The following is a 25,976-nucleotide window of genomic DNA, read 5'->3' as shown; positions in this document are numbered from 1 at the left end:
CAAAAAAAACCCCCACTAATTGCAATGTAAAATTAAAACTAGTGACTGGTGCAATGTTCCCACACTGTGTGTAGTTCAGATGGATGATGAGAGAGCAGTTCCCTGAAATAATATTCTGTTTGTTCTTCGTATTGTTCCGTTTACTCAGTTTGTATTCTACTTTTGAGCACTGATTCTGTGTATCCTGCACCTCTGACCAAATATATTTCCTTCTTATGATAAAAAAAGATAACATGAGGGATTTGAAGCTGCTTGAAAACAGTGCCTGAGGTCAGAATAAACCTTCCACCACATAAAACTATCATATATAAAACAGTGAAATACAATGATAAATAGATATTTCTGTCTAGTTGCATCACTTGTTGTGGCACCCACTTTATGGTTGAGCCTGACGTGACTTTATATCGGCCATAAAAACAACACCAACAGGAGAAATAAAACAACTAAGCTGCATGTAGACTCACCTGTACAGTGTGTTGAAGGCTTTCTCACAGCCTTGCACGTCACACTCAAACGGCTTCTCCTTGGTGTGAACGCGGACGTGGATCTTGAGACTGTAAGAGGTGAGGAAGGCCTTTCCACAGCCCTGTTGATTACACACAAATGTGTACTCGCCCCTGTGAGTCTTCTGGTGCGTCCGCAGGTTTCCCGCCGTACTGTACGTCCTTGTGCAGCCCTCAAACATGCACTGGTAGCGCTTCACCTGAAGGAAGAGGTGAAGGTCATTATTTAAACAATGTGAACTGAATGCAGCGGCACTGTATGAAATCACAATGAAGATAAGGAAGTAAACTAGTCCCTCATTGTGAAAAGCCAGGGAGAAAGTCATTTGATAATTCAGCTCAGCAAAACCCAACATCGCCATACAATGAAGTGACAGTCTGAGTGGATGTGACCTTTCAGAGGGGACCTCAACTCAATGACTCAGCCACCCGTCAGCACATGAAGCGGGTGAGCACAAAGGACAGCGATGATGCCTAACCCCCAGTGCAATACATCCCATCCAATAGTGTTTCACAGCACCGATCTCCACTGCAGTATGGCAGTCTCCTGCTCTCCTCTCACACTAAACCCCCGGGGCAACGTGAATAAATGCAGTCCATTCTGTTCTTCGAAAACGCTACGGAGTGCTGAACACAAAGCAAGAGGGAGAGAGCTTGTGGTCTACCACCTTGACAGGACACGCTACATTCTCAGCTGACACTATTCCTGTAACTCAATGTCCTAATCTTCTTAGATATAATAATAATAATTACAAGATCCAACTGTAACATTTCCCATTCACATGACTTTCAAAAATAAAAGACTATAATTTAGACCTAGACAAACTTTGGCAGCATAGTTTACCTAAAAGAAAGGTAAAGAGACCACCAAAACAAAAGATCTTCTGATAACAGGCCTAATACATAATTCAAACAGCAAAATAGCCGATTGCGTTTCTTCAGTTCCTGTTCATATTGTGTGTGGATGGGCAAGATGTATGGTTTTATTGCTTTTATTCAGTAAAAACACTTTGTTTTACAAAGTTTGTATGAAAAGTGATGTACAAATTGATTGTGATTGATCAATTGAATGACTGAATAACACCACGATTGAAAGAGCTAATTCATCTACATGTTAATGATTCACAGACAGACTGGACTCACACAGTCAAACATTCCTTGTGGTTTTTGAATGGAGCCTCTGTTAGCAGAGAAAATAGTGAAAACCCTTCAGTGGTCACGCGTCTCAATCCTTCGTTTCACATGCTCACATACATTAAGTAACATTAACTTAACAGTAACAAAACTCCCTAAGCTGGTGCATGTACAGTGAACGTGACATAAAGCTGATTCAACTTCCTTTCAGTCGCACTGACAGACACTTGTGTGATTGATGGGTATTCTAAAGCTAATCACTTTGATTTTAAGGATGTGGGCGATAACATTTGTTAAGCAAACACCCATTCAAAGCCACTGTGGGATGTCTGTTTCAGCTTGTATTCATCTCCCACACGTCATCACTCTTCTCCACCACCACTGGGATCACTGTGAGACAGCACTGTACGATCTGGTCTCCCACACGAACAGTGGGAAATACCACTCCATTACAAATTAAATGGTTCTGATGTGAGAATGTCTTGAAAATGTCTTTTGACACCTGCTGAGCAGGAGGCGCTAATTTCCCATGTGTCATTCTCAGAGAATGGTCGCCCTTGGGTGCTCTGTGATTTTCTTGTGCTTCTCCGAGGAAGGACTACCCGTTTCTTTCCTTTGTAATACACATTTGATTGAATGAAAACAGCATCCTAATCTGCCACAATTTACTAAATACTACGAGTTTATGTGAATGTATCACAAAAAAGCAAATAATATGTACGTACGACATCAAAATAATATTTGACAAAATCACAAGATGGAGTTTAACTTTGCTAATGGGTTTTTAGTTTCTAGGGTGTGCACTTCTGAGTAGAAATACTCAGGTATCATAAGTAACTGGTCTACTTTATTGACCCCTTGGAAATTCCTTCTGTGCCTTTACAATTGTCATTACAGTCACAATATTTGCACAATGACAAACAACAACTAAAGCATTACCAACCAATAATGCAGGCACAACAACAGTGATCCAGACAATCCAACAGAACGTACCAAGACGAAGCAAACACAGTGTTTGATGTTCAGCAGTAGCACTATAAAATGTCATTTTGCTTGTTTAGTGATAATATGGCTGGTGGGTTAAGTCCCAGGCACAATACTCTACTAAGACCGAACACTGTGCCCTCAATATCAAGTAAACAAATCATGTTCACTAAAAAGAAGGAATATGACACATCACCATGAATCTGGCCCTTTCCTTATGACTCAGAACCAACTGAGCAGTGTTGGGCAATTTTGTTGATGATGCAGTCTTGATGAAAATATGAACCATTTGTGAAGGTTGTTATTGGCGACAGACAAGAAAAGGGACTGCAAACTTTGGCACCCTGCCTCATATTTGGCTTTACCAGTCCACACTTACTGTGAGATGGTTTTGCTGTCCATTTCTGCTAATTAGGCTAGGATAGGTTTCATAATATGGAAAATTCACCACAGGAAGATCACTGTGGGTTGTGAGTAGGGCAAATGCAGTTCACCGTCTACCAAGCAAAAATAATAATAACCATCTACAGATCCATTGAGCTGGAATGACTAAACGATCTTACACATATCAAACAAAACAAAGCCTTAGGATGTGTCGGAGTACAACAGGGTTATGGAGAGAACCACCTACAGCTCAACATCAGCAAAACAAAGGAAGTGTTGTGGGAATTCAGGAGATCCAGGACTCCCACTACTCCTCTTACCACGAGGGGAAATGAGGGAGGAGGTGCAGGAGTAGTAATATCTGGGTGTCTGCTTTAACAGCAAACTGGACTGAACCAAGGACTCCAGAGCTCTCAGCAGGAAGGGTCACAGTTGCATTTTCTGCAAAGGCTCCGGTACATCAACATCTGTGACACCATGCGGGCAACAATGTTGTATTAGTCTATGGTGGCCAGCACTATTTTCTATGCTGTGGTCTGCTGGGGCATTATCCTGAGGGTGACAGACATTAACAGTCTCAACAAACTGATTCAGAGGGCTCGTTCAGTCCTGGGGGGGGGGGGGGGGGGGGGGGAGAGAGCTGGACCCTTTGCATTTACGCGCTAAGAGGAGGATGATGTCAAATCTCCTCTCCATCATGGACAACATCTTCCACCCTTCACACAGTGTTCTGGTTAGCCAGAGGAACACGTTCAGCCAGAGGCTCAGACCTACTGAGTATTCCAGTGAAGGCCACAGGGGGAACTTCTGTGACTATACAATTCCTCCCTTCTCTGCCCAGCGCCATCAGTGCTCTAAGGTTAATTTACTGTGGAGCCATTTTACACATTTCATCAGGTTACCTTCATACATCATGGTTCATTTTATTGTTAGATTACTAATTATCTACTTAGTTTGCACATGTCCATACTCAAAATCTCACTGACACATTATTCCAAACATTTTTCACATTTCTCTACTCACTTCCTGTTCATTATCATAATGAACTCTATTTAATAGCAGTTTTCATTTTTTCACTTATTTACCTCCTTTTTCCAGACTGTGTTGAGCAATCCTAATGGAACAGTTTCCCCGTGGAGATCATTCAATTCATGCATATGTGTTCTTACTATACGTTCAAAGAATAAGGTATCTTGTCAATGGCACATTCACATTTCATCAATATGCAATCTATATATTTTACATTTGGAATAGATGCACTTATTTAGTCTTACCTCTCTCTGCTTTGTCTCTGGGCACTCAGAGTGCAGGGTGAGTGTGGCCCCCTCTATATTGCGTGGCATGGGCGTCGAGCCGGGATTTATTGTGAACTGGATCTGGTCGGCAGAAATGGTGTGGTGCACATAACCCTGTGACATGGCATCAGGGTCCGTCATGAATACCATAGAGCCATCCTCGTCACCTTCGCCCTCTGTTAAGAAGATGACACCATCTTCATCCCCTCCACAGTGAAGCTCCTCTTCACCCTCTTCATCCAGCCGGATGGGGTCCCGCTCTATGAGCACTGTGGTGCGGTCGTACACACGTCCAGATGACGACGAAGGCTCAGCGATCTTGTCGTCTTCTTCGTCTTCGTCGTCCCGCTCCAGGTGATCCACCTCCACCTCAAAGTACATGGGCACCCCCGTTTGAGGGCCATTCTCACTCATGGTCCTTGGTGCCTCTCCTTCCTTGGCAAGGAGGACTGCACACTTAAACGGTTACAGCCTGAAGAAAAGAAAATCAATGAGTAAAAGGGCTTTTTTTGTTCTTAATTTGGATTAGCTGTAGTTTGTTTATTCTAATTAAGATAGGCTTATTTGTGGAGCACTTTTCAAGGACAAACCAATTAAAAGTGCTTCACATCAGACATAAAAAGGCATATATATGCATAAATATAATATGCATATGAACATATTCAGAGTATTTATGTATTTAGGGCTGGGCAACAAAACAATATCCATAACTATCGCAATAGAATTGTCATCAATGGCGATATAACCAAAGCTCAATGTATATATTGCTTTTGCATTGTGCAAACACAGGGAGGAGGTAAAGCACATGACTGATCATCAAGTGTTTGTCGTTCTCTGCACATAAAGAAATAACCTTCACACAGGAGCAGAAATCACATGACATGTATGTTGATAATCATCGGTATCGACTGATGTGAACAATTTGATCTTGATATAATTTGAAGCCAGTGTGTTTCTATATGTTCAAACCTGTCTGGAGCAAATCTGAGAGTGTATCATAACATAACACCTGACATGTTTCTACGACGCACATCTGTCATCTCACTAATGACTGGAAGTAAATGCAGGTACATTCCTCCGCCTACTCGTTAACAAACCTAATAATTGTCAAGCACTTAAAACACAATGATCCTTCCTGATGAACCACGTTAGCCCCGTTTGGAGGGGAACTAACATCCGGAGCTAGAAGTTTCTGAACCCAGTGTCAGAAGTCACGAGACAGCGGCAGCGGCTACAGTCTGCAAACAAATCATCACGATCGATGATTTCCTGTTGATTACATCTCCTCATGTCACGAAACCAACATGAACAACTTGTGAAAGATGTCACGTTACATGGCAATGTCAGGCAACTTCTCTGTACCGGACCCTGCTCGTTAACAGCAGGGTAAACACACACACACACAGTACCGGGCAACTTTACCGAACCCGTCTGACTCGATGTGACTGTTAGCTCAGTGAGTAACAGTCAGGGTCTCTCGTTATTTCACAGAATACATCTTGGTTACCCACAGCTAGCTAGCAGCTAAGCACAGACACCAAACCGTTCGCTGTACGCGTCTTTTAAACAACACGTCCGCCGTTATTCGCATATTAAAATCGCTACGAGGCTCAACCGCGGAGCTAACGTAGCAGTCACGTTTCTGTCGTTAGCCCCAGCCCCAGGTATGCAAGCTCAATAAGCGTTAGCTTGCCGGCTAAGTCGACTAGCAGCGGTTTTAGCTCAACGTTAGCTCACGCTAGGGGAGCTAGCGCCGTTAGCCGGGCTCACAGTCGACAGCTGATGTGTGGCCCGTCTCCTCTGCGGAGGGACCGAGTTATCCCGGGATAAAGAGTCGCGCCAGCAGGAGCAGACGTGGAAGAACCTTTACCTGAGCTGAGATGTAAAGCTCGTCCCTGTGCGGAGGATGTTTAGCTCACTCTCGTATCCCCTCCCTGTTCCACCTCTCAGCGTCAGGAACTCACAGCGATTCCAGATGAATTATGGGAAATTAAATATCATCAAGCATTTTCTACACATTGTTTGTACATTTCTATGCAACGCGTGGAGTTCGGTGATGTGGATATTTTTGACGCATAGATAAACTCAACACACTCATTTATTGTGGACGCACTAAACGCCGCATTTCAGGCAACTCGGGAAGTCGAGAAATATCGTTCTCCTAATAGAAAGAAGTGCGTTTGAACGCATCTGGAAGTTGAATCGCAGGGCAGATGGGGACAGATGTTCACGTTCACCTCCTCCGACTTAAAGATGGCAGCACGCACACACCCACACACATATGTGAACACTAAACATTAAAGAAATTCCTGCCATCAGCAAGTAAAACCTGTTCATGTCAATTTGTGTCAAGATATGACATCTTTGTTATTGGCTTCACTGCTAATTTAACTGCGTAATTTCTACCTATAAGAAAACCACCATGTTTTTGTTGTTTGCCATCACTGGCAAGCATTTGAGTGAGAAAATTCGACTTCACCAGTGACACACTTTCGTTTCCAACTGTTTTTATACATAAAAAACAATGTGCTGTTGAGATCAGAAACATCAAAATACAAATTATCTTTTTTTTTTTTTTTTTAAATAAAATATAGATACATTAAAAATTATTAATTCTCTACAGATGTTCCATGGAATACAATAAACTCTGTTCATCAGACCACAAACATCGCTTTGAAACAAACTAATATCGGGTAAGAACTGTGGCTTTGAAGTGATTCTACTATATCTACACAAACAGCCATCCGGGGAGATAAGAATTCATTAGTTCATTTCATGTACGGTTCATTACAAATATTAAACTGTACATTGTTTTTTTTAGTGTTGCGCATCAGCATGAAGGACACGATGGAGAAAGTCCTCCATCTACGAGGAGCCCTGGGTCAGGAAGTGCTGAAAGAACTCCTGGGTCTTCCTCTTTTCGGCCAGATCCTGCTTTTGAGGCGACTTCAGGAGCAAGGACGCGAAAATGGTGGCTACACAGGAATGAAATAAATTATTCATATTGGAAAGTATAACAAAGGGTTCCCTTTCTTAGGCCTAATATGCTATCGTTATCAGCGTTTTCAGTTATTTACATGTTTTAAGTAATGATAGACACGACTTTTAGATGTAGCAATAATTTCTTTCGTTGGTATAATTTAGTCTCTATTCAAACTTTATTCAAATAGGGCAAGTCGGGTGAGCATACTTTTTTTTTTACAGAACCAAACTGCTCCGAGTAATGGAAAAAAATTACTGAAAACAATCCCTGAGTCGTAAACAGAGCTGAATAATAAAACATGATTTTCATTTTGACTTTTCCTGGCTTGATTCCTTACTTTCTCTTCTCTTATTCAACATATTAACTAAATCACGAAGCAAAATTCACAAATGAGCAACCTGCTTTGTTTCCTTACCCAGGATGTTGACATCTAATCGATTGTTGGCAGAATTCTTCAACAGCTCACGCAGAAAGGCAGATAAATAGTTGAACACATTTCGATGGCACAGAGGTAGCATGGAAATAACCTGCAGAGAAAATAAATTAACATCGTATGAAAAAACAAACAGAGATTGTCTTTTACAATTCAACACATCTTGGAGGGTATAAATCATGATTCTCTGTCTCACTCACTTTCTCACACTGACTGGCGTTGGAGCAGCCTTCTAGGCACTGCTGGTAATAGGAGTAGGGGACCACAGGCTGGGGGAGGGCATCCAGAAAGAGAAGCAAGGCCTCTGCCACTGAGTGGTTACTGCCCGCTGCAGGTCAACACAGAGTTAAGGTGGTAATCGGAGAAGACTCGCCACATATTGAAATGAAGTGGGAGCAAAATAAACAAATCACGAAAGGAATCATTCAAAAATCCAGCTGCACCAAATTTCACACACTCAGATATCAGTCATCAAGATTCATGAATTATTCCCTTGGAAAACAGTGAAAATTCCCTGACCCCCAGTATCCTTCCACCAAGTGTCATGGAAATCCATTCAGTTGATTTTGTGTATTTTCTGACAAATAAACCAACCAACAAAAAACTGACAGTGGTGAAAACATAACCTCCTTGGCAGAGGTAAGTAAACTGTGATGCTTTCTGAATAATCTATAAAGTTGAGCAATATTTTTTTCCACTTAAGGTTCTGATGGGGAATGTTTTGAAGGATACGAAGAGAATCCGGCATGCCAGTGTCGAGGCAATCCCTTATTTCTGCAAATTCACTCCGGAGACCAGGTTGCTGAAATATGTCTTCCTGCAAATGGAAGATAAAACACATAAGTCTTGAGGTTTTTAGAAGCACATCAGAAATTTACAAACAGGTTGCTGATCTGAAATGGACTTTCTTTAGATTAAGATTTAGAGTACAATCCCATGTTTAAAATACCTAAATCAAGTAAATAAATCACTGTTAATTCCCTTCAGCGAATCAATGCAGAGACTCCACAAAGCTACTTGGTTTGCAGGAACAACTAATGAGACATACTTTGTGTCCAGAGTAAAATTCTTAAGCTTTTTATTTAGCTTAATTCCTTTGTCCTTTAAAATAAACCACACAAAAACCTGGGAGGAGGCCAAGAGTCACATAAATCACCATAACATTACAAATCTGTCAAGAAGAAATGTGCCAAACATAAACTAAGTAGAAGTACAGTGTTCTTTGATTTTATTACAGCACCAAAACAGAAGCATTGGCATCAGAATGTCTGACCTGTTTGATTGCATTACGGAACAAGTGATCCACCATCATCCAGAGTTCTTTAGGAATGTCTAGAGGCTTTTCAACGGTTACTGCATTCTCATCTCCAGACCTCTCTGCCTAATGTTCAGAACAAACACAGCAAAGAAAAGTTAAGATAAAACAGACAAATCTGTGCGAAATTGTAAATCTGCAAAGTTATAAAAAAGATATTCTGTGTCTTGTGAGGTATGTCAAGGACACTGTACTTGTTCTGCACATGGGAGCACTCACAAGATCACGAAGCGTCTTCCGCGGCATGTCCTGGATGGGCTCCCTCAGCTGACACAACGAATGGATGGAGGAGCCGTAGCAGCTGGGCAGGTAGTTTCCTGTCAAAGGAATGAAGTAGTCCTTGCCACGCTCCAGGTGAAGCACCAGGATGTCTTCGATCTGTTCCTTGCCAGAGTTTAGTTCAGGCGCCGTCGAGCGGTTTACAAAAACCTCAAGGTCAATGTCCACAGAACCACCTTGACGTTGAGAGATGCACAAATAAAGTAACGGGTGACTCAACTGTTTTTGAATTATGTCGTACAGGGGTTTCTACAAATGCTGAGGGAGTGCTCTTTGAGGATTTATAAAGCAACATGACATCCATAATCTGCAACAAAATGTCGTCTTGCACTATAAAAAAGGAACGTGCACCTCAAGGGACGACATTGATGCATTATTAATATGAAATGTGGCTCCTGGAGGAAACTGGGACTATGTGTAACTCACCCTGAGCGATGAAGCCTTTGGGGGGATTTGCTTGGAGCCAGGGCTTGCAGTATGTAGACTCATTCGGCTTCTGGATAAACTCAAACTGACACGGGACCTGCCCATCATTCAAGAGGCTCAACGTCTCTGCCTGGTGTTGCATGAACTTCACGTCCTTAAAGTGGAACTGAAAGAAGAGAGAAGGATTCATGTGGTGAGATTAAAAGAATAAGTCGACTCTATGGTTTGCAACTGTATCCGTAAATACCTGCAATAGGCCCAAAGCCTGAGATCAATACACTGCTTCATTAGTTGTGGTTTACTTACTGTAGTCATTAAAGGGCATAATGAGAAGGCATTTTGTTGTACTAAGTGCATCAGAGAGATAAAACTGCTCCCATTACACTATAATAGGACTGAAAGTGATAGGAACTTTTACCTCCTGCTTGGACAGGGTTACAGACGGAATGCACTCATTCTCCATCTTGTCGATATTGCGCACAATCTCTTCAAATGTCTTCTTATAGGCTTCACTATTTACTCTCTTGATCTGTAGGAACATATAGGAGGAGGTCATAGGCAAAGAAACAATCAGTTATACTGCAGTGACATATGCGGATAAAGTCAAATATTAATGTAATTTTCACTGATTTACCATTTTGTAATTTATTTTCAAATTTATGTGCATGTTTCTTACCACATGGAGGAAAAAAAATGGATAAAATCTGAGTCATTTACCCCAATTTCAAGCATGGAACTGACTGGTTTGTGGTCACTGGCCTTCAGAGCCATGTGACTCTGGTAATGTTGTTGCTTGATGTTTTTCCCTCTCCACAGGATACGGTCACACCAGGCAGGCACGCGACATTTTTCACTAAATGCAGAAGTAATAATCTGTTAATTATCAAGCACGTTTGTTACATCTCTTATTAGATTAAGTATTGAAGGCAAAAGTTACATCTGTATGACAGTGTATTTGCACAGGGTAGAGCAGTTGTCCTCCAACCAGAAGGTCGGCAGCTCGAAAACTGAGCCTATGCTCAAGTGTCCTTGGGCAGAATGATGAACCCCAAAAATTGACACTCTTAGATGTTGAATGCACTAATTGTAAGTCGTTTTGGATAAAAGAGTCAACTGAATGACATGTAATGTAATGGATGGGACTGAAGTATCTAAACAGTGAAACATATCCAGGATGAGCTGGAATACGTCACACTTCTTTCTTTTTGCAATTATGTAAATTTGAATTAAGAGCGTAATCGTGTCACTGAAGAATGATCTCCTTACGGACTGCTATTCGCAGCTATACGAGATTACCTTGTATCCCATTTGTCAGAGCCGGTGTCATATTTGTAGGTGGGCTGGAAATCAATCTCGCCCTCCACAAAACCAACAAACACAGCCTCCTCATCGATCTGCCTCTTGAGCTGAGGAACAAATGCAGCTTGTAAGAATCAGCTCTCACAAACACACACACACACACACACACACACACACACACACACACACACACACACACACACACACACACACACACACACACACACACACACACACACACACACACACACACACACACACACACACACACACACACACACAGACAATACAAAGACAGAAAAGAGATTAAGACCATTCCGAATACCTGATCATAACTGTGCAGAGTTTCAAAGTCCTTCTTGCTGATTAGCTCCTTCACATTGTTAACATCAAGGTCACTGAGTCTGTAGTTGAGGTCTCCAATCCATAAAACGACACTAATGAATCAAAGAGAAAACATCAAATGAGAATTTGCAATACACAGCAAATACAAGCAAAGATGAAGCTAAGTGTGTCCTGGTATTGCTATGATTTCTATATGAATCATACTATAACTTTTAACTGTATTAATGGTTCGTACTCATGCTTCATGATCGTGAGTGGAGTCTGTGTAGGCTCAAGCTGCCGAAACTGGAGACGGCTGCAAATATCCTTATAGTCTTGATTGCGTCTCTCGTATTCTTCTATGTGGGCAGCTAAGTGAGAGTTGACCACACAGATGCTGGAGTTGTGGAAGTGAAATCGGATTGCCACAGCACCCTTGTTTCCCTGTGAGCCAGTGAGAGATTGAAATAGACGAGAGAAAGTCAGTCAAGATTAATGCCTATCGAGCATCCACAAAGATTCAAAAGATGAATGAGATTATATGCAGTTATACAAGCTCCCGCTGTTTGAAAGTGATCCAGTGTGGCGCAGAGAACAAGATACTTGGCAGGTTTCTGTTGTTTCTGGGTGCAGACTATAAGCCAGCGTCTCATTACTGCAGGAGAGGAGCCCCTACTGGTCACCAGCCTGCCATCTGCTCGACACTGCAGAGGCTGCTAAGTCAGCATATCTGCTTACGAGACGAGAATAATCTATTCTTCAACAGCGCGCGAGGAACAAAGTTGGAGATGCCGGATGAACAAGCTCTCAAGTGAAGAGAAATAAACAGAGAGGGTTGGAGCGACAACACTGGTTCAGCTTGTTAAAGTATTTGTCTATTCCACAGTTTCTATCACATTCATTCACGGGTGGCAGCACATCTGGATTTTCATCATCACAGATAAACCAATGAACAGTCATTTGCAGGAACCCAAAGATTTCTGCTTCGAACATGTAACAACTTTACATAAAACCAGCAAACCTACAGGATGCACATCTATAATAAAACAAGTCTGTAAAACCAGTCTTACCATTCTTCCCATGATGCCAGTGCCCACAGTCTCTGCCTCCACGTCAGATATGAACTCTGCATGCTCCTTCTTCACATAGAAGATCAGCATGATGCCCACCAGACGCACCAACTTCACCTGGAGCAGAGCACGAATGAAAAAAGAAACATCAGTTAATACAGTAAAGGAAGAATCATTTAAAATGCCACGTTTTTGCTGCTCAGAGTTTTTTCACTTGCAGCTGCTTGGAACAAAAACGTAAATGTATTTTAGAACATTAAGTAGAACCCACTGTCTTATCTCAAGGAAAACAGAGACAGACATGACCATCCCAGAATATGAAGCAGGGGGAAGCAAAACAGTTTGATAAGCCTCCTCTGTCAATCCTACAAGAAACAACATTCAGATACTAATTTAATTTTTCAGGCTGCCAGGCTTTTACAGTGTCGGTTACAGAACAGTAAGTGTGCTTTAGTCAGAGCACTGACACTTGATGAGGAAATGACATGTCATTATACAAGGTCAGTGACTTCCTGTATGCCCTATGAGGTCTCAAGGAAAGCAGCCAAGCAGATTACAAAAAGTAACATGATAAGCAAAATTCAGCATGTTGAGAAAACAGAAGTTGATGAGAGTGAATAAGAGGAAGAGGAAGATAGAAGATATCTTCAAACATTAAAGTCTGAAAAATCTAACCTAACTGTCAGGGTTATCATAACTATTCTTTTTGATATGGTAAAAATCCATCCACGACACTTAACCATTACACAAAACATTGGAAACTCAGAGTAACAGTGAATCTGCATATACAGGTCCAGGAAGGCAACTTTAAAGAAGAAAAAAAATTGATTTTCTTACTAAGGCATACTTGGCATCTGGATGCAAGGCCTTGGACACAGCCTTCGTCCACTCCAGCTCTTTTGGGGTGTCATTAAAGAAGAAAGCCTCTTTGCTGAGATCCAGCTCCTGGAAACTATAAGGAAGACCAAATGGGAGTTTGAGTTTTGATTCCCACATCACCCACAGCTTGTGAGGTAGTTACTAAACTTTTTTCTAGTCTTTCATATCAAAGTAGTAAAGTGAAACGTAGGCAGGATCAGTGGGCGCACGGTGCTGAATCTGTGGGAGGGCATGTTCTCCTACTGAAAACGTGATCAATGCTGCATGTATTTGTCAGAAGTTTGAGGACTGTATGTCTGTGTGTGTGATAGGATTAAGTGGAGGATTGCACTGCTGTTCTCCAGCAGGGGTGAATTTGACTTACCCCACACAGTACATGTCAGGAGGGTCCAGAGTGCAGCTCAGCCAAGGACCGAGGCTTTCCTTTGGCGTCTGTCCATTCACATTGTATGTGCCGAGGAAAAGGCTGCGACAGAATGGGGGAGAGATGAGGAGAATACAGAGTTTACTTTAAAAAAAGCGTTTCTTCTTGACTTTAACCTGCCGACAAGCTAATTCAGAGTCGCTTCTGTGATTTGCAGTTTAAATCAGGGGACATTAATTTACCTCGATATATGTTAAGCTGATTTACTGCAGCACTCTCTCATCTTGAAATTCGCCTGGATCGACTGGGTGTAGGACACCCCGGACAAAATTTCATTCTCACATACTGCCCCTCTAGAAAAATTTTAGGAAAATGTCCGGACCTCAGTGAACGTATGAAGTTGCTCATGAAGCAGAGCAGCCCTCCTGGAACTTCAGTGCCTTGCTGAAGGACACAAACTGTGAGAAACGGTGAGAGGCCGCAAACCCTTTACAACCCCACTGAGTTTTGTCCTGCAGGTCCAGATTGAAATACCAACTTCCTTCCATTCAACAGTCTTCCTCTCTTGAGATCAGGCAGCAGCCGCTCCACTCACGCTCACGCACAGGAAAAGCACAGAACTCTTTATTTTGTGCTGACCACCATCACACCTTACTGCACAACACTTTCTGTCATAATGGCCCCAGTCTCAGCTACCTGGAAAAATGCTGACGCTGTTTTTATACAAAAATCATGGACTGCTGCTTTCTTAAGCTTTTTTTTCTAAACTGTACATTCTCAGTGTGGAGAGTAACATGAAAATGAAGCAGACCATTCAGGTCTCCCAGCACAATGTAAAATGTTCTGTATGACTGTTGTTTCTCATGAAGACAATAATTAAGGCACGCATCTACCAACAGGAGGCAGTGTAGTTAAAGTGAAGTTAATAAAGGAAATGCTTTTTCATTTATTTCTCAGAAAGCCAAAAACCTAAAAATGTCTCGGTATTTACAGGAATATCAACATCCACAATCAATTAGATCTGAGATAAACTTGATACTACTAAAGCACATTAACCCTCTAGACTGGTGCATTTCTAGAAAGCGTCTGAGACAGTAGTGCTTAAAATAGCAAAGAGCTAAGTACACAGAACTACAAAACCACAGATGTTGACTCAATGTTTTTACATATACTTCTTGGCTCCAAACTGTGCACACAGTTACACTGTGGGCTCAACACAAGTGTAACATTATGTGTATAAAATATCTTGACATGCGTCCAAAATTCAAAACTGTGGAATATTAATTATGGAAGTAGAAGTAGGACTTTAGGTATCGGCTACTGTCCACACTTCTATACGTTTTGCATCATTATTGTAATGATGTGGTATCAGTTGAATGCGGTTTTCATGGTTCAATGGTGCAACAAACTGAGCGAGACCATTTCAAACCCCTGTACATTAGATTAAATAGTGTATGAAACCCCTGTAGCACTTTCACTCTCCTGCCAGAACAAGATCAGGACCTCCTAGATTGGGACAGGCACATGTCTAACTGGACCCAGTATCTCCTTTATCACAATCAAATCTTTATATTAATTTAATACATTTTTCTTAAATCTAGTTTGGAGTCACTTTAAACCTAATTAAAAAAAATAGAGAGAGAGTCATTAATCACTTCCTCCTAATTCAATTTTCCACCATTTGTAGCAAACCACACAAAGAGAGATACAGCTTCAAGCCGTAAACAGCTGTTTCTATGTACCTCCCTGATAATTCTGAGAGTCTATAACTATGATTATTGAATGTAATTTACATACAATGTTCTTTTTTGATGTTCAATGTGCTCCAGGCACTATAGTCAGACTGGCCACCAGAACAGATCCCCTCTCTGACCTCCTGATGTATAAATGAAGCACTGGTGGACAGCAACATACCTGAAGTTCTCCAGGTAAGTATAAAGGTCTTCATTCTTCAGCAGCTCACATCTGATGAGGTTGTCACGCAGGTTGAACTGAGGCATGGTCAGTATCTGAGCTTTGTTTGACGGGGTGTGGCTGGAGGCGTGAACCAGGTCATCCCTGGAGATGGCTTGACTGCACAACGAGAGGAGAAGTAAGAGTTAGACGCTGGGGTGAGTAGAGACAGACCAAGATAGAAACAAGATCATTCTGTCACTCTGGTGTGAGGTCATCGGGAGAACAAGTGTCTGGATGATCGTAAACTGGGTGTTTGGTCTAAGTTGTTTGACTTTTCTGTTCACCAACCAAAGTACAGTTATCAGTTTGCACCAACAATACTATTTGACCTACTTGCATCAGTAATTACCTCTTCTAAAAGCTACAAATGAAATGATGGCACACCAGAGACATAACACTCTGCTCCAGACCAACAGTGGGATAAACAGTAGATCAACACATGCACAGTAGAAACCAAGACTATGGTGCAACATGTCATTTCCCTGATATCAATACACAATGAGACAAAGAAAAGAGGAAGAAATGTGATATGCCTGTGTCTCAGAAATCTTCCAGAAATAAACACCATCTTAGAAAATACAGTAGAGTCATTCATTCCAAGGCAGCTGCCACTTTCAGGTAAAACAAATGAACAGAGCAAATTAGCATTGTAAACTTTAACAACTTCAAATATATAAAAAGGTTTGAATTTAAATGATACATGCCTCACAGGCTGCTGTCGGGTATGTAAACAGTACTTGTGAGCAATCTGTTTTTTCTGTTTCGGCTCTCAAATGTATTGCATTTAACATTGTGTTAAGTGAACCTATTAATGTGATGTAACTTTCAAGCGATACAGTAAAGTCATTGGTTCCTTGTTGGGTAAATATCTTCCTTAAACACTCGGGTGACAACTACAATTAGCACATTACAGTTGTACTCATCCATCAAACAGTCAAGTTAGAAATATAGTCGAGGCAGCAATGCACCACAGACACGGAAGAAAGAAGACGACCGCTCGCAAGCAAACATGAAAAAAAAGAAAGAAAACCCAACTCTGTAAGAGGAAGGAAATGTATTCTACATGTTTAGTAAGCCTCAAGAAAACAAAACAGTCTTTACATTGAGTGACACACACTGAATATTAACATAAACTCACAACGCCACATCACACTTTTTACGCAAGTAGTTGTAGTTTACTGTATGGAATTTTTCTACACCTGTATAAGAACACAAAGTTGTATAAAGAGTTTGTGGTTTTGAAAGCGTCCACGTGTGAATAATAAGAAGGCCTCACCTCTCTGGGTTCGGACACACTCTGGACTTCGGTGCGCCGCTGTTGGAACCGATTTCCCTTTCTAAACTTCCCTTTTTGTCCGATTTCTCTGTTTGGAGAAGGCAGATGAAAGGAAGGTTAACAAAAAAGTCTTGGTTCACTTGACAAAACATAAGATCATGAAGGTAAATACTAACATTATAGCACAAATCCAAAATGCCTAAATAAATATCTTGTCAGTTAAGACTGAGGTGCAAGCTACTTAAGCTTAAGTGCACTGGACTCCGCAGTTCCTCCGTATTTTCTCTGGAGGAGGTGCACGTGTGAACGCGGCAGGGGATCCCCCGCTGGATTCACCACAAGCGAGTGAGGGGGTTGAATACTCTTCTAACGTGCGACAGATGCAAACATTTAAAAAACAAAAAGAAAACTAATATCTCCTGGTGGAAAAAGCGGTGTCATATACCCAGAAGACCCCGACGAAAATGTCAAGGTTTGTGGTGATAAGAGCTGACAGTAGTGTCTGTGTGTTGTCAAGGAAATCACTTTATCTCTGCAGCGGAGTTGTGGCTGTTGTGAACGCGCCTGTGCAGAAAACCTCCTGCTGTGTTGTGCATGTGTGAAAGGCAGACTGGGTAAACGCCCTAGCCAATTCGCCACATTTTACCCGCAGGTCATGTCTGAAAACGGCTTTAGTGTAATTCCCAACAACATTATCTTAAAATGCCCTAAGTATCATATGAGAAAGAACCCAGCCCTAGACAAACCCATTTCAACCCTTAAATAATGAATATGTTGAATAAATTAAAGCTAATCGTGCCGAAGAACAAAAAGAAACTCCCACAGTAACATGGAAGTCAATCATAAAAAAAGTGCCACGTCAGGGCTCGGTTGTGGTCAATCGACAGAGCCGGCCTTTTGCAGTTGGTAACAGTTAGTGCATCCCAAGTAGCTGGCTTTCACTGAAGTGTGAGGTATGAGACAGCATGGCCCCTGTCTCCTGCAGCTTGGCAGGGACCACAGCTGGCTGCTCTGAAAGGGAAGGCCAGGTTCTTTGAGCAGGAAATTAAACTCTACAAAAGTTTCGGTATAGGATACTTTGAGAGTGCACCTGACCAACATCGCAGTGTCAGTACACAAACATTTTTTCTATTGCATTTGTTTTCTGATCTCTGCTGTTTTTTGGTTTCAGCATTCAACACAAGAACCTTGTGGCTAAAATGCACTTCTGGACATGGATATCAAGAGTGCTATGACTATAACATTATACGACTAAAACAATGTCACAGGGGTAAGAAAGTTGTCAAAATATGTCTAAAGAAAAATGATCACAAAAATCCCAACAATGCAGTTACAAAATTTATGATTTTAGTTACATCTGTGGCTAATGCAGAACGTTTGAGACAGCTTTAAAACCACAGTTGTCGTACAACGTAACTTTTTCTACATCTTTGTTGTACAGAAATGTTCTCATCACTCTGACTTTCTAAGAAAACAGGTTGTGACATGTGCAACTCCAAGAATAGGTCATCATATCGGAAATGTTTGTGCCGGTGGTCTCATTTTGTACATTTAGTACAATAATCAACAAGGTAACAAACACAATCTGAACTGTCCCCATTAATAACATCGTTTTTGAAGTTTTGACTGAAAAAAGAGTGGTGTTTGTGTGAAATGGAAAAATGAAGATGGCCCATTATGTGTCTGAGAAAACTTCCAGCAAACTGTGAAATTACATTAGAAGGGTGTAACTTAATAAACGCTTCGGGTAAGAAGCTGAAAATCTTGTGCACACAAAGAAAAAACCACATGTAACTGTGAAATTGACTAAAGAGCTTTCTGAGTTGCAGTAACTAAGATTTCAAGGACTTGCAGGTTAGACTTTAGCCCTTTAGAGATTGGTTCATCCCCATTTCATTAGTTGGATTGTTTACCTAATGGTAAGAGTTTCTTCTCGCTTTGAACACCAGTTTCTCTCAGTGAAATAAACCATGTCATGGAAAAAGCAGAACAACAATAATGAACGATAAAGAAGGTATAAAACCGACAGTCTCATGACAATTAAATGCCCAAAAAGGTAGTTAGTTCCAATCACAAAATGTTAACCTTCAAATCCTCAACTATTCTGAAAACTGAAAAATACCTTTAGGACTAATTTTAAGCATACATAATATTAGTCATCCTCAGATTACAGCTGCTAAAATGTGTTAACAGCTGCTTTACCTCGACTTGTATGATAGTGACCTCGATGTGTTTAGGTTTTGGACGTTGGTTCAGTCAAATTTAAGCAAAGGACTGGCATCGATGTGGACAATGGGGACTTGTTAATGAAGCGATTAATCTATGATAATCGTTAGCAGCCGATCAACATGCCACAAAGTGTTAAGTCTTAGTGGAAAGTGCTGCAGAGAGCTTCTTGTCTTCCAGGCATATTGCACTTCTGTCCGTCCTGGGAGTGGATCCCTCACATGCGTCTCTCTCTGAGGTTTCTACGTGGTTCTAGTGGCTTTTCCTTACTCTTGTTGAGGGTGAATAACAGAGGATGTCGCGTGAATATGGGCAATGCACAAACAAAATGTTATTGATTGACTGACTCATTGTAATTAGTTATTAAACACTTCGTCGACTAAAACCAACAATGCTGCAGCTGCTTATTTTACAATCAGCCCCCCCAGTGAGGCCCTGACCCCACGGTGGTCCTGTGTGTGACCACCAGCTCAGCATGTTTCACATTCCTGCTCATTGCTCTAGTATCATTAACCAGCTAATGAGCTTAATACACATGTTGGCTGCACGGAGGCTGAACTACACACGTCCACGCGCCGGCGCCTCTTTATCTGCAGCTGAACACAAGTCAGCACAAACGTTGTTCAGGTGTCTGTCTCTTCCGTATTAATGCACCCGCAGCTTTTTATCTGCAGCTGCACAAAGTTCACTGTTTCATAACTTCCTTTTCATTGTCAGTTCCAAGTAATCAGCTGCAGAGGAATGAATCTACAGCTGTAGATCGACGGCATCGCTTCCTCCTGCTTTAATAAACACACTTGGATCACACTTGCATTGATTTAGAGAAACTCTCTCCTCTCCAGTCGATGCAGAGCAGCTTCATCTCTGAGAAAGTTTGCAGAGTAGTGATTTGAAGCTAACAGGCTAAGCTAGCTGAGAGGATGAGCTAGCGAGAGTGTCTCTTTGGAAACAGACGACGGTGTGACTCAAGTGTGTGTAAGTGTGTGTGTGTGTGTCGCCAAAACACTGTGACTCCAACTCTTACCACAGCGGGTGTGTCATGTTCTGTCACACAGCGACGACCACTAACTTCATGTAGCACGGAGCCCCCTTAGCCTTTAGCACCGCTCGGCTACATGCGCTAACCTGACAGACAGCTTCATACTGATGTGAGCAATAACAACCACTGAGATTCAGCACAAACAATTGTTTCACCCAGCGAACCTAGCCCTGTAAGCTAACCTGGCTAAAGTTAGCCTCGAGGAAGCAACTACTACTACTACTAGCTAGCTGGAGTTAGCTGGGGAGCTAGCTAGCTAAACTGGACACACTTTTTTTTAAAAAAGCACCTGAAGACAAGACAGTAAATGTTTGAATATTTCTCATACCAGAGTCTCTGACCTGTTCAGACATCTCTCCTCACCGCTGCCACTCATTCTGTGCAGGAGGAGACCGAGGTCCAGTCAGACCTGCCCATGCTAAGTGAGGTGGGAGGAGTTAACCTGCTGCTGCTGCTGCTGCAGAGACACGAGCTGAACCACACACTGTTCACACGCTGCACAGCATATTACACTGGTGCAACATTAAGTTAAGCTCATGCATTTCAAGAGGATGAATAAATATCAGTAGTGTTTCCCAACAGTCCCCTAAAGAGACCACATTTAAATCCGCTAGATTCAGGTTTTCATTTGGATCTGCACCAAGTTGCACACACTTATAAATATCAGTCCCTTAAAACATTTAAGATCCTCAAATTATTCTGTGAGAAATCAACGAAAAACACCTCATCTCAGTGGGGGGGGAAAAAATCCTGAATCTGACCCCTGATCCGCACCACAAATCTTCCTTGGGTCAGGTCCAAACCCTCCACAGAATTTGATAGAAATCCGTTTGGTAGTTTTTGTGTAATTATACTAACAAACATACAAAGACAGTTGAAAACACAAAGTGCACAGTAGAGTGTTTCCCTCCACCAAGGCCAAACAGTCCCCCAATGAAACCACATTTAAATTCACCTGATCTGGATTTTGGTTGGATCCTAAACCAATTTCCTACACTTACAAATACTAGAAATCAACAGAAACGTTGTAAAAGCCTCTTCTCACAATGAAAAATAAAATTCTGCATCCTCACCCTCTGTCATAAACATAGACTGTATGTAAGGATATATATGGGTATTTATATACAGTCTACAGTCATAAGCAGCATGGCTCCCAGCATGCACGAACATAATGTGTGAAATCTTTAAGGGAACATATCTTGTCATGTGACTGCAACCACACAAACATTTGTTTCTTCATAAACACATAGATACATTTTTCATTGTGACCTTCCAAGATCACAAATGGATTCTTGTTCCAAATTGGTTTTTCTCTTTATATGAATGGGAGCCTTTTTCTGTGTATATAATAGAATTACTAAACATATAGTAGGTCTCTTGATTGTTAACCCCTCCATTGTTAAGTCCACTGAGGAGATTATGTTTTCACTCGTGTTTGTTGGTTTATTTGTTCAGGATAATGCAGAAACCTCTGGCGAAGAAGATGCTGACACAGGATTTTTTTTCCCTTCACTTTCTTACTCTATATTTAATGACAAATAAATCATTTACGTTATCAGACCACTCCCTTTACTTTTATATTTGTACTATAAACAGTCATGTGTAGGACTGTTCGGCCTCGGCATTAGAACGCTCTCTACTGAGTGCCATTCTAGTTTGGCTCTGTTTTATGTTTTTGAAAACCCATCAGAGTCAGATCAGCCAGGACATTTTAAAAAAGCTTTTTGAATTAACTCTCTATTTTTGACTAATCCCTGTCGTCAAGCCGACTGGTGAGCATGTTTTAAGGTGCTGTAGAAATAAAGTCTGGGCAGTCATTTCCACATCACAGCAGGAAAGGTGGTGTTATTCATGATAATGATATAAATAACGACTGCCCTTCCTGAAGCTCTGGCAGGACTATGGCCCTGTTTTAATGCTGGCTCATCTTCCTGGCTCACTGGGACACTGGTATGAGAAATATTCCAACATTTACTGTTTTCAATCATACACATGCCGGGACATTTGCATCCGTCCCCTGTTCTTCCTGCGACCTGTCACCAACTGCGTGAATGAACCTATCATGGTTGTCAACTGGAGTGTTACTGGACGCAAGCACAGGCTTTGAACAAATACAAAAAAAATAGATATTAGACGACAAACCTGTTTTCCGGTGCTGGTTGAGTTTAGTGAAAGTTGTGCCGAGGGCCTGTTTGACAACTCCCGGCTCTTTATTGGCTTTGTGGTACTTGTTGATCCACTCGAATTTTGGCACGTGCGTGGGAGACTGACAAGCATCTGAAGAAAAACCGGACAGAGAGAAGAAGAGAATCAGAATAAATTTGGACGATCGCAATTACGTGTGAGTGAGGAATACGGAAACAGCTTGAATTTGTTATCCGGCACCTGTGGAGGAGGTAAGATTCATGGTGTAAATATAGTGTTGAAGAAGAAGTGATCTAATTTCCGAAGCATTTTTAAACATCAGGTTTCGATTTCTGTGACATCACCTTCAAATCTGCACTTCTTGAAATGTATATTTAGGAAATCGCACTGAGGAATCTCATTTAATTTCGCTTACCTTTACCATTTTTTAAATTCTTCCTTTTAACAACTACCGGAGCCTGGTCCTTTAATCTTTCCATCTCCGGGTTAAAAGTCCCAGCGGCTCATTGAGCGTACAACGAAAAATGGGACACACAGGTCCTCGTCCATGCTGACAAGTGGCTTCCACTGTGAAGAATAGTGAGCCAGTGGCGAGAGTGACACATCCCTGAAAAATGTCTGTCACCCCATCAACCGACCTCCTCTATTCAGATGACAAGTTAAAAAGAAGTTCTGGAGAAACATCGAGAAGGAAGTGACACGTCCTTTTTGAACCGTTTTCGTCTCGTCCTTTTGTAAAAACTGGTGACAGAAATAAACTAAACACACAGTACAGACTCCACCCCTTCTCTCTGTCTGTCTGTCTGAGTCGCTCCTCTTTTTTGTCCTCAGTGGAAGCTGTGGGACATCAACAGTCTCACAAATGCATTTGTGTTTTCATTTCAGATTTTTGAAAATGTATTTAACAGTAATCTCATGTCAAAATATAATAATATAATGATTTTTAGGCTCAATACATAATTTAACCCCATGGCAATTGAAGACTGGCTGGGCAGGTTTTATCAAAACATGCGTTAGAGAAGGTTATTTGTACTTCACACAAAGTGACTCCAACTTTGTTAAAAAAATATATATAAATATGAACTTCTGGAGCAAAAAATGATCAGTTGTCTACAACAGATGTTTGTAGTTTTCACACTTGTTGCCTTTCATCACTGCCAATGTCATGTGCGTCAAACGGGAACTATTCTTTTACTACTTTTCAGGGTTTTTCACAGGCTGCAGGAGCCCTGAACAAAAAGGGATGACTTGCTGGGTGTTACGTAAACACTTGGCCTCAGTGTGTGAGTGCTGACCTACCACTCCACGCTCTGTTGACCTCACTGAGAAAGAGCCGCGAGTGAGACCCGAAAGGAAGTCTGAGCTCCAGCGCTTCCTCCTGGTAGCTTACTCTCACTCTGGTATCAGCACCTAGAATCAGACGAAGAACATCGTGAGAAAATAAAACATGTGATATTCAGTTTTACTTGGTATATGTAATGTATTTGAGAATATTTGTAATAAAGAAAAAAGGGCAAACGCACCCACAACTGCCAGCTCCTCCGGGGAGGAAACTAGAAAAAGTGCAGAATGAAAGACAACAGTAGCGTCAGGTCATTTTTTACAAGAAACAAGTTATTCTCATCTATTTAATTTTATTTGTATCGCCCATATTCACAAATCTCTATTTGCCTCAAAGCTTAACAAGGTGCAGCATCCTCTGCCCTTAACCCTGGACAAGGGGGAGGAAAAACTACCAGAAAAAGAGAAGAATAACAGAATGTAATTCAGTCTGGTGTCGGTCCGACTTGTTACGATGGTAAACATATGGAAGCTGCTCACTCTCCACAACAGCAAAGTCAAGGGAGACGGGTACGATGTCCTCCAGTGACACGTCATCAGCAGTGATGGCCATCCTTCGATGAGTATAAATAAAGATTCTACAAAAGAAAAAAGATTAAAATCAGATGGGTAACAGGGCGTGGTTGAACTATAACTACTGTAGATCTGCTGCACAACACAGTGAAATCTATCATTTCAGTTTGTGGTGTTGCTATCGGTTACGCAACACAGTCAATTCCTCTTCTGAACAAATGACACGTGAACCTTTGAACACGAGCATAATGTTCAGCAACACACAGAAGTCCTGTTATTGCCATATTACTGTTAACAACTCACGCATGTTCTTTGGAAGACTCCACCAGTCCCAGCAGTATGCTCTCTGTGATGCTGGGAGAGACGACCTCACACTGGACGGCATGTTCACAGTTAAGGGTATAGTGAAAATGATTAAGTATTTCTTAATTATTATATGACTTGAAGAGCTGGGCAATAAAACAATATTAATAAAAATCACAACTTAATTGTCATCACTAGCTATATAACAAAAGAACAATATATATCAATACTTAGCATTGTGAAAGCACAGTGAGGAGCTACAACATATAATCCATGTACCTCAGATGTGAACAATATTTTTCTGTTTTTCAAGTGTTTGTCATTTTTTAGCCCATAAAAAAAGAGATTAAAATCAAAACCTTCACACAGGACCAACATTTTTAAATGATAATGGTACATTTATTGGGATAATAACAGTTTTATCTATAATGCCCAGCCCTAATATGTTCAGCAATAGTTGGCATGTAACTAAATACATGAAGTTTAGTAAAGTTTTGATGTACTTACTGTATTTCCCTTAAATACTTATCCCAGTTTTTACTCTACTAACTTTACCTATAACAGCCGGAGACAGCCTACTAGTTTCTTTACAAACTTATGGAGACATTTCACATACAAAACACAGCATTAGATTATATAATATAATATACTGTTGTCAATGAAACTACATAAAATCCCACCTCAGACAGATGTTAAATCAAAAATCTGCTTATATGTGAATCCTTGAGTTAAATTAATCCAATATAACAACAAAATAAAACCTATTGGTGAAACTCTGCTGCATCAGAACTACTTTTGTTTTCAGACTTCCTGTCAAATCTACATCTTCACTTTCTAACAAATGCAGAACTTCCCCTTGTGATGGAGTATTTTTTACACTCATGTCATTTGTGACACATCTTCAGGCCACTTTTCTTTACGCTGCCTGGTGACACAAAGCTGCCACCGTGTGGAGGAGAGCTCCAACTACAGGACTTGGACTGGATCCGTGGGAAGTTCCACCCAAACCAAACCTGCTCGTGAAAACAACAACGTGTCAAATACATTGATCTGATTGAATCCACAGAACCAGAAGTTTGTTATTCTGAGACACGTAAACTACGTAACAGATCTTTAATCCAATCTATATAATCTATATAATCTATTTAATCTATTTAATCTGCGGACTCTGATATTCTCCAACAGGACTCGTGCTGGTTTTAACTTATCTTGAGTCGTGTTATCTCCCATTTAAAGTCCATGAAGAAGCGCAGGCAGGTTGTGAAGGATACTATGAGGCAGTTTTCCTCCGTCTCCAAAGTTTCCTGAATAGCGACGGACTGATCCATAGCGACGCGTCTCTCTCTCCAGCTCGTCAAACCACCCGCAGGGATATTCCACGTGAATCTCGATCAGACTTTGATTTCTTTCTCCCTCACACATCTGCAACAGAGACACGCGAGCAGCGACATTATTCCCTCTTCTGATCCAGATGTTCCCCCCCCCCCTCTCCTTCCTTCCTTCCT

At 41.3% G+C, this 25,976-nt stretch overlaps 2 protein-coding genes and 1 long non-coding RNA gene across 7 annotated transcripts in view; 1 reads left to right on the top strand and 2 right to left on the bottom strand.

The window, feature by feature from the left end:
* mtf1 (metal-regulatory transcription factor 1) overlaps window positions 1–6,718 on the bottom strand; it is a 15,182-nt gene extending 8,464 nt beyond the window's left edge. The window contains exons 1-3 of the mRNA XM_034610817.1: window positions 6,171–6,718; window positions 4,280–4,772; window positions 465–703 (exon numbers count right to left, since the gene is read on the bottom strand). Coding sequence (XP_034466708.1) covers window positions 465–703; window positions 4,280–4,714 — 674 coding nt within the window. The 5' untranslated portion in view covers window positions 4,715–4,772; window positions 6,171–6,718. The remainder of the gene's footprint in view (window positions 1–464; window positions 704–4,279; window positions 4,773–6,170) is intronic.
* The window catches only part of LOC117776676, a 26,781-nt gene extending 6,656 nt beyond the window's left edge, over window positions 1–20,125 (top strand). Inside the window, exons 2-3 of the long non-coding RNA XR_004616478.1 lie at window positions 1,477–1,483; window positions 20,101–20,125. This is a non-coding gene — a long non-coding RNA (uncharacterized LOC117776676). The remainder of the gene's footprint in view (window positions 1–1,476; window positions 1,484–20,100) is intronic.
* Window positions 6,791–25,976, bottom strand: inpp5b (inositol polyphosphate-5-phosphatase B). Of its 5 annotated transcripts, none has more exons than XM_034610811.1 (23): window positions 25,743–25,976; window positions 24,472–24,551; window positions 24,136–24,233; window positions 23,838–23,867; window positions 23,614–23,724; window positions 22,312–22,446; window positions 16,905–16,992; window positions 15,587–15,745; window positions 13,673–13,774; window positions 13,267–13,381; window positions 12,430–12,546; window positions 11,616–11,803; window positions 11,361–11,472; window positions 11,033–11,142; window positions 10,454–10,589; window positions 10,155–10,265; window positions 9,737–9,902; window positions 9,251–9,486; window positions 8,990–9,097; window positions 8,449–8,533; window positions 7,917–8,044; window positions 7,699–7,810; window positions 6,791–7,275 (listed from the first exon to the last, which is right to left on the bottom strand). In XM_034610811.1, exons 1-23 carry the CDS (start codon window positions 25,797–25,799, stop codon window positions 7,166–7,168), a joined length of 2,694 nt encoding a protein of 897 aa, XP_034466702.1. In that variant the 5' UTR covers window positions 25,800–25,976; the 3' UTR covers window positions 6,791–7,165. The 5 variants fall into 5 exon arrangements, with proteins under 5 accessions (XP_034466702.1, XP_034466706.1, XP_034466703.1 ...); XM_034610812.1 differs by having other exon boundaries at window positions 6,882–7,275; window positions 24,472–24,542; XM_034610813.1 differs by lacking the exons at window positions 23,614–23,724; window positions 23,838–23,867; window positions 24,136–24,233; window positions 24,472–24,551; window positions 25,743–25,976 and adding an exon at window positions 22,730–23,051 and having other exon boundaries at window positions 6,882–7,275.

The sequence above is a fragment of the Hippoglossus hippoglossus genome, chromosome 16 (assembly GCF_009819705.1).
Source record: "Hippoglossus hippoglossus isolate fHipHip1 chromosome 16, fHipHip1.pri, whole genome shotgun sequence".
In the NCBI taxonomy this organism is placed as follows: Eukaryota; Metazoa; Chordata; class Actinopteri; order Pleuronectiformes; family Pleuronectidae; genus Hippoglossus; species Hippoglossus hippoglossus.
The sequence above is the reverse complement of the archived record's forward strand: the minus strand, read 5'-3'. Positions and strand labels throughout refer to the sequence as shown.

Bases quoted from the DNA above. Each gene is read 5' to 3' on its own strand.
- inpp5b (XM_034610811.1), bottom strand. From the start codon at position 25,799: ATGGATCAGTCCGTCGCTATTCAGGAAACTTTGGAGACGGAGGAAAAC. The intron at 10,590-11,032 runs GTAATCTCGTAT...TTCTGCATTTAG, and splicing joins TCTGACAAATGGGATACAAG to TGAAAAATGTCGCGTGCCTG. The intron at 9,098-9,250 runs GTGAGTGCTCCC...TCTGAACATTAG, and splicing joins GGAAGACGCTTCGTGATCTT to GCAGAGAGGTCTGGAGATGA.